We start from the raw sequence: 14,368 nt of genomic DNA, 5'->3' as shown, positions 1-14,368 counted from the left end.
GGGCACCAGCGAGGCGGCAGCGGAGCACACGGCGAGCTCTGAGAGTCTGCGAGCACAGGGCTGCCCCCAACGCCGACCGCGCATTCGGGAAGCTGGCCGCAAAGGAGGGACGGCTTCTGCAGCCATCAGCCTGGCGAGGAAAGCAGAGCCAGGCTCCTGGGCCCTGCCCCGAGTCCCAGACAGCCCCGCTGGCACCGACAGCTGGCCAGGCACACACGGTGATTTCCTGCACCCATCGCCTCTGCACACCCAGGGATGCCTGTCACACCCATGGCTGCTGTGTGCTGTGATTGCTGTATCTGCACACCCAGATACCCTGTCACAGCCCTGGCTGCTGTGTGCTCCCTGCACACCCAGAGCTGCCATAAGCTCTGGCCATGGAGCGCTCTGGGGAGCTCAGCACCTCTGCTGCCTGCAAGGGTCCATTTCCACTGAGGGGAGCACAGCCGGGCAGCACCAGCAAATCCCGGGATGCCAGGATGGGCTGGGTCAGAAGGGACCTTGGGGCTCAGCTCACTCCAAACCTGCCACAGGCACCCAGGGTGCTCCAGCCCGGCCTGGGACGCTCCCGGGCTGGGGAAGCCCAGCTGCTCTGGGCAACGAGGCCTCGACAGGGTGAAATCACCACCAAACAACGGGAAACTCGATCCAGCCACAGTTAACCTCGCCCGGCAGCTACCAACATTCAATTCCTGGCACTGCTGTAGTATCTGGGTAAAAACAAGTTTAACTTTTTGGCTTTTCAACTTTGTAGCTCCACCTCTGCAGGGAACAGTGTTACTGTTGTTAAACACAAAATATCACCTTGAACCCGAAGCAGAGAGAGCAGGGACAGCAGGAGGGACCCCCTGAACCGCCAGGTGAAGCCATGGTGAGCTTCCATGAGGGCCACAGAGGAACAGCAGCACAAGACGCAGGAAGGACAAGGCCTTCCCTTGCAGGGCTGTGGGGCCTGGAGGGGCTTGGAATGGGGCCAGACACAGCTGGGAACAGCCCAGACACAGCTGGGAACAGCCCCAGACACAGCTGGGAACAGCCCAGACACAGCTGGGAACAGCCCCAGACACAGCTGGGAACAGCCCAGACACAGCTGGGAACAGCCCCAGACACAGCTGGGAACAGCCCAGACACAGCTGGGAACAGCCCAGACACAGCTGGGCACAGCCCAGACACAGCTGGAGACAGCCCCAGACACAGCTGGGAACAGCCCCAGACACACCTGGGAACAGCCCAGACACAGCTGGGGACAGCCCCAGACACAGCTGGGAACAGCCCCAGACACAGCTGGGAACAGCTGGGAACAGCCCCAGACACAGCTGGGAACAGCACAGACACACCTGGGGACACACACCCAGCCCAGGGCTGCACAGCTCACCTGGGAACAGCCCAGACAAAGCTGGGAACAGCCCAGACACAGCTGGGAACAGCCCAGACAAAGCTGGGAACAGCCCAGACACAGCTGGGCACAGCCCAGACACAGCTGGGGACAGCCCAGACACAGCTGGGAACAGCACAGACACAGCTGGGAACAGCCCCAGACACAGCTGGGGACAGCCCAGACACAGCTGGGCACAGCCCCAGACACAGCTGGGCACAGCCCCAGACACAGCTGGGCACAGCCCAGACACACCTGGGCACAGCCCCAGACACAGCTGGGAACAGCCCCAGACACAGCTGGGCACAGCCCAGACACAGCTGGGGACAGCTCAGACACAGCTGGGGACAGCCCCAGACACAGCTGGGAACAGCCCAGACACAGCTGGGGACAGCCCCAGACACAGCTGGGAACAGCCAGCCCAGCCCAGGGCTGCAGAGCTCACCTGGGCACAGCCCAGACACACCTGGGCACCCTCAGCCAGCCCAGGGCTGCACAGCTCACCTGGGCACAGCCCCAGACACAGCTGGGCACAGCCCAGACACAGCTGGGAACAGCCCAGACACAGCTGGGCACAGCCCCAGACACAGCTGGGCACCCTCAGCCAGCCCAGGGCTGCTCTCGGGGCTGCACGGCTCAGCCTGGCACCTGAACCCAGCCCCCTCACAGCTGCTGTGCCCCGTTTAGAACAGGACTCGTGCAAACAAGGGTCCTCTCCTGCTCCCAGCCCCGTCCCCCGCGAGCTGCACGCCGCAGCTGTCAGGCTTTACTCACCAGGGTGGTTTGATATGGGAGGCTGGAATGCGAGTTCGTTGTGAACTGGCCCTGGAGGAGAGAACAAGCAGTTAGCTTCACACCAGCAAAAACAAGGTTTTCTCCCCTAAATGCTTCCCTGTGAAACCACCCCCTGGTACCCTCATCAACCGCAGCGCAAGCTGTCCAGCGTGCCGGGGGCTGGACCACCAGAAACAACCATGAGAAACAAGCACTCGGGATGGAGGGGAAGCCCCAGAGAACACATCTCCCAAGGAAAAACGAACTGCACAGGATGGTGGGTGAGTGTGTGCCCTCTGGGAGCGGCAGGAGAGGCTCAACAGGGCATGACAGTGACAGCAGCTCCTGCAGCGAGGGGTCAGGGCAGGCACCAAAGCACCGGGAGAAGCAGGGAAAGCTCGCAGGGAAAGCTCGCAGGGAAAGCTCGCAGGGAAAGCTCCCAGGGAAAGCTCCCAGGGAAAGCTCGCAGGGAAAGGTCCCAGGGAAAGCTCGCAGGGAAAGGTCCCAGGGAAAGCTCCCAGGGAAAGGTCCCAGGGAAAGCTCGCAGGGAAAGCTCGCAGGGAAAGGTCCCAGGGAAAGGTCCCAGGGAAAGGTCCCAGGGAAAGCTCGGTGTGGCATCGCCAGCCAGGCACAGGCACCCGTTCTGGAGGGACACGCGTGCCAAGAACGTTTACAGCCTCTGCACAGCAGCCCCTCGCACCCTGCCATCCCTGACAAACAACACCAGAGTGAAGCAGGGCCCTCACTGAGTGAAGGAATTAACCCTAACAACTGTGCCTGAGCCGCGGCCTTACTGACAGACACAGGCTGAAAAGACATTCCAAGGTTAATTTACAGCGCACTCTCCCCTCCGCTAACAACCCCTTGATCTACACCAGGATCTGTGCTCTGCCTCCTAACAGAGAATACATATTATATATTCCAATATTGGGGAACATTCTAACAAAAACTGCATTACAAAATAAAGAACTACTCAAGCCTTTTGTTACAAAATTTAGAAACTTTTCATTTGTGTGGGAGGTTTTTATCTACTAAAGCCCTACAGTGCATTTCCTGTGCTAGACCCCTACAATAGAAGCTTGACCACTTTTTTTCCCCCATCTCCTGTACTTTAAAAGAAATGTTTCTTGTCCTATTTCCTACATGAAGAATATTTTCAAGTCTGTGTGCTACTGTATTTGTGAACTGGCAATACTTCACTGTGCAAGGTTCACTAAGTTCTCTAAAGCTGGAAGTTTTTAAAGTGGGCATGGACATGTCTTCCAAAGCTTAGCACGACTGCAAAACCTCTAAAAAACAGAAACAGGCAGGAATTTCCAAGTTTTGAAAGAAAAAACCATCAGCTTCCTCTTGTGCTCGGGAAATGGGTCAGCGTGGGGCTGCCAAGCTTTGCAGGAGAGGCTCGGCCAGGCGGTGCTGCTCAGTTAATTCGGTGTAACAGAGTAATTTCCTGTGCCACACTGAGGTTTGCTGGGTGTAACAGAGCAATCTCAGGTGCCACACTGAGCCTTCCTGGGTGTAACAGAGCAATCTCAGGTGCCACACTGAGCTTTCCTGGGTGTCAATCTCAGGTGCCACACTGAGCTCTCCTCAGTGTAACAGAGCAATCTCAGGTGCCACACTGAGCCTTCCTGGGTGTAACAGAGCAATCTCAGGTGCCACACTGAGCTCTCCTGGGTGTAACAGAGCCATTTCAGGTGCCACACTGAGCTTTGCTGCAGCTCTCCGAGCTCCTGGTGGTGCTGCAGCAGCAGGGAGAGCCCCTGGGGCTGGCGGTGAGCTGCCAGCACAGCTGGGACAGAGCACAGGCAGATGTGAGGGGCTGAGGGGACAGAGCACAGGCAGAGCACCATGCTCCTCCAAAGCACTCTGGGCAGCTGTGAGGGCACAGGGCACAGGCAGATGTGAGGATGCTGAGAGGGGACAGGGCACAGCAGATGTGAGGGGCTGTGAGGGCACAGGGCACAGGCAGATGTGAGGGGCTGTGAGGGCACAGGGCACAGGCAGATGTGAGGGGCTGTGAGGGCACAGGGCACAGGCAGATGTGAGGGGCTGTGAGGGCACAGGGCACAGGCAGATGTGAGGGGCTCAGGGCACAGGGCACAGGCAGATGTGAGGATGCTGAGAGGACAGGGCACAGGCAGATGTGAGGATGCTGAGAGGACAGGGCACAGGCAGATGTGAGGGGCTGTGAGGGCACAGGGCACAGGCAGATGTGAGGGGCTGTGAGGGCACAGGGCACAGGCAGATGTGAGGGGCTGTGAGGGGACAGGGCACAGGCAGATGTGAGGGGCTGTGAGGGCACAGGGCACAGGCAGATGTGAGGGGCTGTGAGGGGACAGGCAGATGTGAGGGGCTGTGAGGGCACAGAGCAGAGGCAGATGTGAGGGGCTGTGAGGGCACAGGCAGATGTGAGGGGCTGTGAGGGCACAGGCAGATGTGAGGATGCTGAGGGCACAGGGCACAGGCAGATGTGAGGATGCTCTGAGGGCAGAGCACAGGCAGGAGCGGGGCTGCGAGTGCAGCTCGCAGCTGGCACGGGCGGCAGGACAGGCGGACAGGCGGACAGAGGGACCCCAGGGGGCGCTTACAGTAGTGTCCGGGGTGCATGGGCGGGTGGTGCTGCAGGTGGCCGTTCTGGTGGTGCGGGATGCTGGGCGTGTAGGCGGCCGTCCGGCTCCCCGTCCAGCTGGTGGTGCTGTCTGCAAAGACAAACGGCCCTGGGCGCCCGAGCCAGCCGCCCTCATCCCCTGCTCGTCCTCTGCTGCTCCTGGGCTTTTGGAAACCGGGCTGAGGAAGCGGAGAGGAGCAGGAGCGGGGGGATACTCACTGTGGTGGTAAGTGGCTGGCTGGGCTGTGAACCCATTCTGCTGAGCTCCTGGCTGGGGCCCTGAAGCAATCTGTAAGAGTCCATCACTATGGCTACCTGTCAATATACTGGGAGGTTGACCTGGTGAAAGAACACACTACCTATTCGTGAGCGTTCCAAAAGGCGGGTCGAGAAGAGCTCAGCGCTAGCGGGCGGGAGGGCACGGCCCGGCAGGGCACTGCAGGGCGCCGCTGCCGCGGCCCGGCCTCTGTCCCTCTCCTGCGCCCGCAGGAGGCTCGAGGCAGAGCGCTCTGCACCGGGGAACTCTGACCCCTTCACCCTTCGGGAGCAGGAGAAGGCACAGAGCTCTGCCCAGCACCCGCACCTTGTCCTGGTCCATCTCATTTTGCAGGGTGACAGGGAAGAGGGGATGTCACAGTTGGACTGGGTAACAGGGCTGGAAAGGTTTGGTGTGAACCCAAACAGGCCCGGTGAGCCGCTTGTTTTCAGCATGTTTTAACTACTGTTCCTAAGGAGTACACTCACTCACAGCCATGCTCCTCCAAAGCACTCTGGGCAGCATTTCGCTGTGGTAAACACTGCTTCAGTAAAGCTGCACTCAACACTGCACTCAGAAAGCCCCTGCGGCTTCTCTCCCTCCTCTCAAATAAATATTTCAAGAATTGTCTAAGATTTAAACTACAGATATTTCAGAACAGGTTAACAAAATCTGACTGCACAAGGCTTCAGTTCAGCCATTAACACTCAACTTACCAACACTTTCACAATTACACTGCACTCTCAATGCTGTGGCTAGCACAATCTAACATATTGAGAGCTTGCAGTAAAACATAAAAATTGACTTTTTTTTCACGTCCACTTGCCTCCAGCAAGTCTGGCACTGAAGAGAAAAGGTTACTGACTTATAAAGTGTGGTGCAAAGGCAGCACAATTAACTACCCATGCCCTTCTTATCTCTGCTGGAGACAAATACAGACATGGTGAAGTTACCAACATCAGTACTTTTAGCCAAAATCTCATCATCTGAAATTAACGAGCGTATCACAGCACCGCGTCCCCACAATTCGCATCTGTAATGAGATGAGCGATGCTCACTCATCTTCGGTGTGAAAGCTCTCGGGGTGCTCGGGGTGCTCTGCTGGCCTGCAGGCTGGCCCTGGGCAGCATTTCATTTTGACAAACACGGTGCTGCGACACCGACCCCTCCCACTGCACCAGGCACAGGTGTCAAAACCCTCATGGCAGCGCTCCAACGCACCAATGGAAATACTGGCTGGGGCTGTCCTCGGGGGAGCACAGGGAACACCGCGAGGGGAGCAGTGGTGCTCACGCTGCAGGAGAGGGAGCAGCCCAGGGTCTCTCCTTTCAGCACATGCATTCGCTGCTCTGCTGCCGTGACAGTGAAGCGATGAGTGTGTGACTGCTCTCTGGCAGTGCCCAGGTGGCAGCCACCCTGCTCTGGAAATATTAACTGGGGCTGTCCTTGGGGGAGCACAGTGAACCACCATGGCTGAGCTGCTGCAGTGCTCTGGCTGGCCCTTTGGCACAGGCACCACCACCTCGGGGTGGCACAGGAACGCTGCCGGGCCACAGCACTGCATCCCCCGGCGCCATGCATAGGGGCTGGCCTGCAGCTGCAGCAGCAGCACACACACACAGGCTGCCCTGCATGCCCAGGGGCTGGCCTGCCGCTGCAGCACACACAGGGTGCCCTGCATGCCCAGGGGCTGGCCTGCAGCAGCTGCAGCAGCACACACACAGAGGCTGCCCTGCATGCCCAGGGGCTGGCCTGCAGCAGCTGTGCACACACACACACACACTCAAGATGCCCTGCATGCCCAGGGGCTGGCCTGCAGCAGCTGCAGCAGCAGCACACACACAGAGGCTGCCCTGCATGTCCAGAGGCTGGCCTGCAGCAGCTGCAGCACCAGCACACACACACTCAGGCTGCCCTGCACACCATCCCCACGCCCACCCCACCCAGGAGCTTACTTGTGGAGGCCACGGGAATGTTGGGGAAGTTGGTGGTGCTGGTGGTGCTGGCCTCGGCGGGGGCCAGCATGGCCGGGGCGCTGAAGGGCTCCGAGCTGGCCCTGTTGCTGGGCGGGTGCTGGATGGTCTGCACCGAGTGGCCCTCGGCCGACGACAGCGACGGCTGCCCCTCGTAGTCGTGCACGTACTCGTCCTTCACCAGCATGCTGGACGGGGCTGCGGGGACAGCGTGCCGTCACACAGGGGACAGCACGGGGACAGCATGGGGACAGCATGGGGACAGCATGGGGATAGCACCGGGACAGCACGGGACAGCATGGGGACAGCACGGGGATAGCATGGGGACAGCATGGGGATAGCACCGGGACAGCATGGGGACAGCATGGGGATAGCATGGGGATAGCACGGGGACAGCATGGGGACAGCATGGGGACAGCATGGGGATAGCACTGGGACAGCATGGGGACAGCATGGGGACAGCGCGGACACACACACGCACAGGGCACACACACACACACACACACACACTCACACACTCACACACACTCACACACACTCACACACACACACAGGGCACACTCACACCCTGCTCTGGGCTGTGCACCCATGGTGAGCTGCTGCTGCTCCGCTCCCTGCCCCGCACACACACACTCACACTCCAACACAGGGCACACAGAGTGCACACACACAGGGCACACGGAGTGCACACACACAGGGCACACACTCACAGTCACACACACCCTGCTCTGGGCTGCCGCTCCCTGCCCCTCCGCACACACTCACACACACACACACAGTGCACACTCACACACACACACAGTGCACACTCACACACTCACACTCACGCACACCCTGCTCTGGGCTGCTGCTCCCTGCCCCTCCGCACACACTCACACTCACACTCACACTCACACACACACTCACACTCACACACACACAGTGCACACTCACACACACACAGTGCACACTCACACACTCACACTCACACTCACTCACACTCTGCTCTGGGCTGCCGCTCCCTGCCCCTCCGCACACACTCACACACACACACACAGTGCACACTCACACACACACACAGTGCACACTCACACACTCACACTCACGCACACCCTGCTCTGGGCTGCCGTTCCCTGCCCCTCCACACACACTCACACTCACACTCACACTCACACTCACACTCACACTCTGTCTGGGCTGCCGCTCCCTGCCCCTCCGCACACACACTCACACTCACACACTCACACTCACACTCACGCACACCCTGCTCTGGGCTGCCGCTCCCTGCCCCTCCGCACACACTCACACAGTGCACACACTCACACACACACACTCACACTCACGCACACCCTGCTCTGGGCTGCCACTCCCTGCCCCTCCGCACACACACACACACAGTGCACACTCACACACTCACACTCACACTCACACTCACGCACACCCTGCTCTGGCTCCCTGCCCCTCCGCACACCCGGCTCAGCCCCGGCGCGGCGGCTGCAGGAGCTCCGAGCCCATGCCAGCCCGGCACACGGTCACACAGGACACACGGCGTTCGCTGCCAGGCGTGTGTGTGTGTGTGCACTACAGCAGCAGCTCACCAGCCGCTCTCGGGAACGCGAGCAGGCACACACACACACAGCGCCCATGCAACACACAGCTCTGTGAACACGGCACACGAGCTTCAGGCATCCCTGGGGCCATCTTAAGGAACTCCCCCTCAAACTGACTGGAAAATCAAATTCACACCCAAAGGCCACAGGAAACCGGTCAGTGTTCAGCAGTGCAATTCAGATCATTCCCACACAGGGCTAGGGAACTGCCACTACAGCAATTTATTTCTGAGATGACCCCTGCATCGCATCACCTCCCATGCTCCTTTTGCAAGCACACCAAGTATGTCAGAACCTGCTGCAAGAGCAGGGGCAAAGGGAATGCTTATGATGTGTTTAGCTGCTGGTGTTAAATACTGAAATAATTTCAGTAAGCAATGGAAAATTCAGCTTTGACTCTGTACCGAAGGACAACTTTCCAGAAGGCACAGTAACAATGCAAATTAGCACAGATGAGCACACGGATTACAGCTTGTCAAGTTAAGTTTGTTGGGAGGTTTGGTGGGGGTTTTTTCCTAGTTCATTTTTACTTGGATACTTTCAACAATGCGCTAAAATCACTGGATCACACAAATTTCTTCCTCCATGAATTTCCTCTGGGAGGAGAATAAAACAAGCTTTGAAATAAAGCAGTTACCAGCAGTGGAATCTCAGATTTCTGAATAATGCCCAGGCGAGATTTCACGTCCGGGGAAAGCAAGGATATCAGACTCCTTCACCCAATGGCAGAATTAATTACAGAATTTCCGTTCTTTCCTTCCTATTAAATCACACGCAGCATTCCCAATCCAATTAATCAGCAAATCATGCAGGTGCACAAAGTTTTGGGTGTCTTTTTTTTACTGGTTTTTGGTTTTCTGTGGGTGTCACAGGTGGGAAGCAGTGAGCACTGGGCAGAGCTGGAGCCTCTGGCCCAGGGATTTACAGACCCTCGCCCCTGGCAGGGCTGTGGGGTGGTTTTTGGGAGCCGGGGGCACAAAAGCAGGCCCTGGCTTTTGTGAGGCAGAGGGGTGGCAGGGCCTGGCATCCCCATGGAAAGGCAGCAGCAAGCACAGCCACTCACCTGAGCTCTGCAGCGTCAGTCCCGAGAGATCTGCAAAGGGAACACAGGGAGAAGGGGGCAGAGGATGCATTCAGAGAGCTCACAGCACGCTCAAACGTTCGCAGCCCTTAAAAACCAGCACTGCAGGCTGCAGCCACCAGAGCCCTTCCAGTGCAGGGCAGCCTGTGCTCAGCCACCCCGAGGGGCACAGCAGCTGCAAGAGCTGCGCGCCAGCAAACCCCACAGCAGGGCTCAAACAGAGGCCAAACCCGCCCTCCGCACCTGCAACACAGCCAGAACAGTACCTGCACTAAGGAACACGGAGCATTCGAGGGTGTTTATACCGAGACCTTTGAAAGTTAATGCTCCGAACCGGGGGCTGTGTTTTCTGCACTGTAACTCGGGGGATACTCACCAATGCCGGGCGACACCACGCGCTCATAATGGTAAGGGTTCACACAGACACTGTCACACTTGAGGTCAAAAGCATACTGACAATATTTAACGTGCTTGAGCTCGTTTTTGTGCAGGTCGGGCCACCTCCAGAGCCGGGCGTAAATCACGTGGGGGAACCCCTTGCGGCCAGCCACCTGCAAAGGCAGACACGGGAGCTGGGACACGAGCGAGCACAGGGCAGGGCACAAACAGCACCGCGCCCTCTCCCCGCCGCCAAAAGGCACCTCAAAGAGCCAAAGGTGCTGTGCCACTCCTGCACGCCGCACCCCAGCCCCGTGCCCAACAGCAACACGCTTCTGTCAGGGTTTTGCCACCGTTCAGTCAGTGCTGTGTGACTCTTGGGTAAAAAATACTGGGTACAAAATGGCAGAAGCGGAACTTGTGCTCCAGGTACGAGGCATGGTCACCTTCTCCACCGAGGATGTGAAGGGGCTTCTTCCCCAGAAGAAGAGGAACAAGGTGCTAAGCTACACCACCAAATTTACAAGCAGGAGATGCCAATCCATTAAAAAAATAAATTACAGAAATGGCTCTAGGGTAGGCAGAGAGCTGTCCAGCACCAAGGCACCTGCCCTGGGAGCAGCGGATCCCAGCCCCAGCGGGACAGGGAGCGAGTCCTGACCCAGCACAGCCCGTGCAGGTGCTCAGCACAGCCCCACAGACAGGGCTCAGCCAGGGACAGCACTGAGCTGACAGTGACAGGGACAGCACTGAGCTGACCAGGGACAGCACTGAGGTGACAGTGACAGTGACAGTGACAGCACGGGGTGTCAGGCACACACAGCACCAGGGCTGGGTTTGTGAGGGGCGCTGCTCTGCACCGCCACACTCACTCACACACAGTCAGGGCAGGGCAGAGCAGGGCAGAGCAGAGCGGGTGCCCCCACAGGCCATGGCCCTGGTGCAGGAGCAGGGGAGCGCTGCAGGCACAGCCCAGCAGGGCAGAGCAGGGCAGAGCCGGGCAGGGCAGAGCAGAACAGGGCAGAGCGGGTGCCCCCACAGGCCATGGCCCCGGTGCAGGAGCAGGGGAGCGCTGCAGGCAGAGCCCAGCAGAGCCCAGCAGAGCAGAGCAGAGCGGGTGCCCCCGCAGGCCATGGCCCCGGTGCAGGAGCAGGGGAGCGCTGCAGGCACAGCCCAGCAGAGCAGAGCAGAGCGGGTGCCCCCGCAGGCCGTGGCCCCGGTGCAGGAGCAGGGGAGCGCTGCAGGCACAGCCCAGCAGAGCAGAGCAGAGCAGAGCAGAGCAGAGCAGAGCGGGTGCCCCCACAGGCCATGGCCCCGGTGCAGGAGCAGGGGAGCGCTGCAGGCAGAGCCCAGCAGAGCAGAGCAGAGCAGAGCAGAGCAGAGCAGAGCAGAGCGGGTGTCCCCGCAGGCCATGGCCCCGGTGCAGGAGCAGGGGAGCGCTGCAGGCACAGCCCAGCGGAGCCGGGCCCAGCGGGGCTCAGCCCTGTCCCCCAGCCCGCAGCGGCCAGAGCGGGAGCTCTCCAGCAGGAACGGTCACTCTGCCTGCACGGGTACCAACCTGCAGCCGCCCATCCAGCGTCCTCTGTATGGTAACACACTTGCTAGGGTGAGCTCCGTTGGTGGTTATAGCTGTAATCAGAGAATCCAATTCATCTTTCTTCTCCTTCAGCTTTTTAACTAAACTCTCAATTGCGCGCTTTGCGAAAGTCTCGCTCTCTCCACCTTGCCGATGGCACATCAAGCTGTGAACAATGCTCAGACAAGCATCATTACTTGTTGGTGTGTTAGTAATAGACATATTGTCCATCTGTCACAGCTTTTTCTTTCAGATCAAATGTCAGTTTTGGGGGCTGTTATGATTTTCAAGCTGATGAGCAAGAGATGATCCAAGTTAAGTGTTAGATGTACTGTCCCTTGGTAAAACCTAGGAGGAAAGAATATCTACATTAGAATGGTTTTAACATACATTAATATCTACATTTTAATGGTTTCTAAGGAAGTCCGTGGCTTTTTTTCTCCTTTTATTTTCAAGCTAAGTGCAGGATATTAAAAGCACATAAAAAACTGCAGTGCCTGTCCCATGATGGCTAAAACATGCCTGGGGCGGCCTGCACAGTTTTAGATGTAGGATTTATTCCTCCCCTGGTAACCATATTTAAATAAAGGTTTATGTGCATCCAGACAGGCAGGATCCTCAGATGAACCAGGAGAGGCACACGATGATTTCCCAGGCTCCATCCCAGCAGGATGAACGGCAGTGAAAGCCCGGGGTGGGAGTCCAGGGCTGCTGATGTGAGCAAACCCTGGGCAGGGAGGAGGCACCGAGGCACCCGGGGTCCCTCTCGCCTTCCCTCCACAGCCCTGCCCAGGGCTCGGCCCCCTCAGCCCAGCTCTGCTCCTCCCTGCTGGCCAGAAGGGCTGGCAGAAACCCAGGAGAGCCCTGCCCTTCCCACTCGTGGCTCCTCACAGGAGGAGCCTGGCGCTGCCAGAGCTGCTCTGGGCACGTTCTTCAGGCAGCCCTGGCTTGGTGCAGTCACCAACCACGGCATTTCCCCGGGCCCTGGCCTCCGCAGAGCACGGCCAGCCCGCACACAGCAGCGATTCCACCGCGTTTTCTGCGCGAGCTCGGAACGCTGGCCGGCCTGAGACCCACCGCGCCGATAAAATGATTTCCCAAGCCGAGGGAAAAACAAGCCTGCCACTTCATCCCAGGAGGAACACGCCCAGCCAGAGACCTGCTGCTGCGCCGGAATTCTCCGTGTTGTTAGAGGCACTGAAGGAGCAGCTGTTTGTTGGAAAGAAACGTGTTGCCCAAAACCAAGAGTGCGATGGCAATTTAGAAAGTCATGGCATCACGCAGTGTGAACACATGGCTGCCCTCCTTGTAAAACGAATGCTGTTCGACAAATCCAGCACAATTCTAAGAGGAAACAGACTCTTCCTTATTTGATGTTTCTTACAGTTTTAACTGGAACACACCATGCTTTGGTATATCTGAAAAAATACATGGCGAAAATCCTTCCCCCTCCCTCCATATTCCAGCCTTTTCTTGTTTTGCAAGGATGCTTCTGCACTTAATTTTTCCCAAAGGAAAACAATCATCTCTAAACGGGAGTAGGCTCACGGATTTTACCTAGCTATTACATTTTCTCCCTCTGTGCTGTTTTTCTTTTTTGTGCTTCGATTCAAAAAGCCCCTTTCAAAAGTGGAGCTGAAACTGCCAGTCATTCTCTATGGCAACTCACACTAATCTGTAAAAGCCTGTCAGCTGAAACAGAATAGAGCATCATTTTCCTTAAATGCAGAACACCACCCCGGATAGATACACACAAGTAATCACAAATAAATGCCCTGATAAAGCTATTAGCTACAGGAGCTTTCAATGAAGAGATGATTGAAATTAGACACGCAGCTTTATCACCTCCCTCCGCCATAAAACCATGAATTAGGGTTTTGCCTGCTGGCTTTCAGAGGGCTCAGATCCAGCAAAGAGCACCGTGTTTAGGAGCAGTGATCCCCAGAGATGCTGAGTCAGCCCTCGGCTGCCCCGTGCCCAGCGGGAACTGCTCGGCACTCCTGAGAGCCAGCCCGCTGGGCCAGGAACGCGCGCGCTGCTGCAAATGCTGCTGCTCCTCATGCTGCTAATGCTGCTAATGCTGCTGCTCCTCATGCTGCTAATGCTGCTAATGCTGCTGCTCCTCATGCTGCAAATGCTGCTAATGCTGCTGCTCCTCATGCTGCAAATGCTGCTGCTCCTCATGCTGCTAATGCTGCTAATGCTGCTGCTCCTCATGCTGCTAATGCTGCTGCTAATGCTGCTGCTCCTCATGCTGCTAATGCTGCTAATGCTGCTGCTCCTCATGCTGCTAATGCTGCTCCTAATGCTGCAAATGCTGCTGCTCCTCATGCTGCAAATGCTGCTAATGCTGCTGCTAATGCTGCTGCTCCTAATGCTGCTGCTAATGTTGCTGTTGCTGCAAATGCTGCAAATGCTGCTGCTCCTCATGCTGCAAATGCTGCTGCAAATGCTGCAAATGCTGCAAATGCTGCTGCTCATGCTGCTGCTCCTAATGCTGCTGCTCCTCATGCTGCAAATGCTGCTAATGCTGCTGCTGCTGCTGCTGCTGCTGCTGCTCATGCTGCTGCTAATGCTGCTCCTAATGCTGCTGCTGCTGCTGCTGCTGCTGCTGCTGCTGCTGCTGCAGCAAATGCTGCTAATGCTGCTGCTAATGCTGCAAATGCTGCAAATGCTGCTCCTAATGCTGCTGCAAATGCTGCTGCTGATGCTGCTGCTAATGCTGCTGCTGCTGCAGATGCTGCTGCTCCTAATG

General features: G+C 57.6%; 1 protein-coding gene across 2 annotated transcripts in view; it reads right to left on the bottom strand.

The window, feature by feature from the left end:
* SMAD4 (SMAD family member 4) overlaps nucleotides 1-14,368 on the bottom strand; it is a 40,915-nt gene that overhangs the window by 12,164 nt on the left and 14,383 nt on the right. Inside the window, exons 2-8 of one of the 2 annotated variants that reach the window (XM_054651695.2) lie at nucleotides 11,596-11,961; nucleotides 10,036-10,210; nucleotides 9,642-9,671; nucleotides 6,972-7,187; nucleotides 4,980-5,099; nucleotides 4,741-4,851; nucleotides 2,150-2,200 (exon numbers count right to left, since the gene is read on the bottom strand). In XM_054651695.2, the coding sequence (XP_054507670.1) occupies nucleotides 2,150-2,200; nucleotides 4,741-4,851; nucleotides 4,980-5,099; nucleotides 6,972-7,187; nucleotides 9,642-9,671; nucleotides 10,036-10,210; nucleotides 11,596-11,844 (952 nt within the window). In that variant the 5' untranslated portion in view covers nucleotides 11,845-11,961. The remainder of the gene's footprint in view (nucleotides 1-2,149; nucleotides 2,201-4,740; nucleotides 4,852-4,979; nucleotides 5,100-6,971; nucleotides 7,188-9,641; nucleotides 9,672-10,035; nucleotides 10,211-11,595; nucleotides 11,962-14,368) is intronic. The other variant, XM_054651698.2, reaches the window with a different exon arrangement.

The sequence above is a fragment of the Agelaius phoeniceus genome, chromosome Z, assembly GCF_051311805.1.
Source record: "Agelaius phoeniceus isolate bAgePho1 chromosome Z, bAgePho1.hap1, whole genome shotgun sequence".
Lineage (NCBI taxonomy): Eukaryota > Metazoa > Chordata > Aves > Passeriformes > Icteridae > Agelaius > Agelaius phoeniceus.
This window is presented reverse-complemented; position numbering and strand designations above follow the sequence as displayed.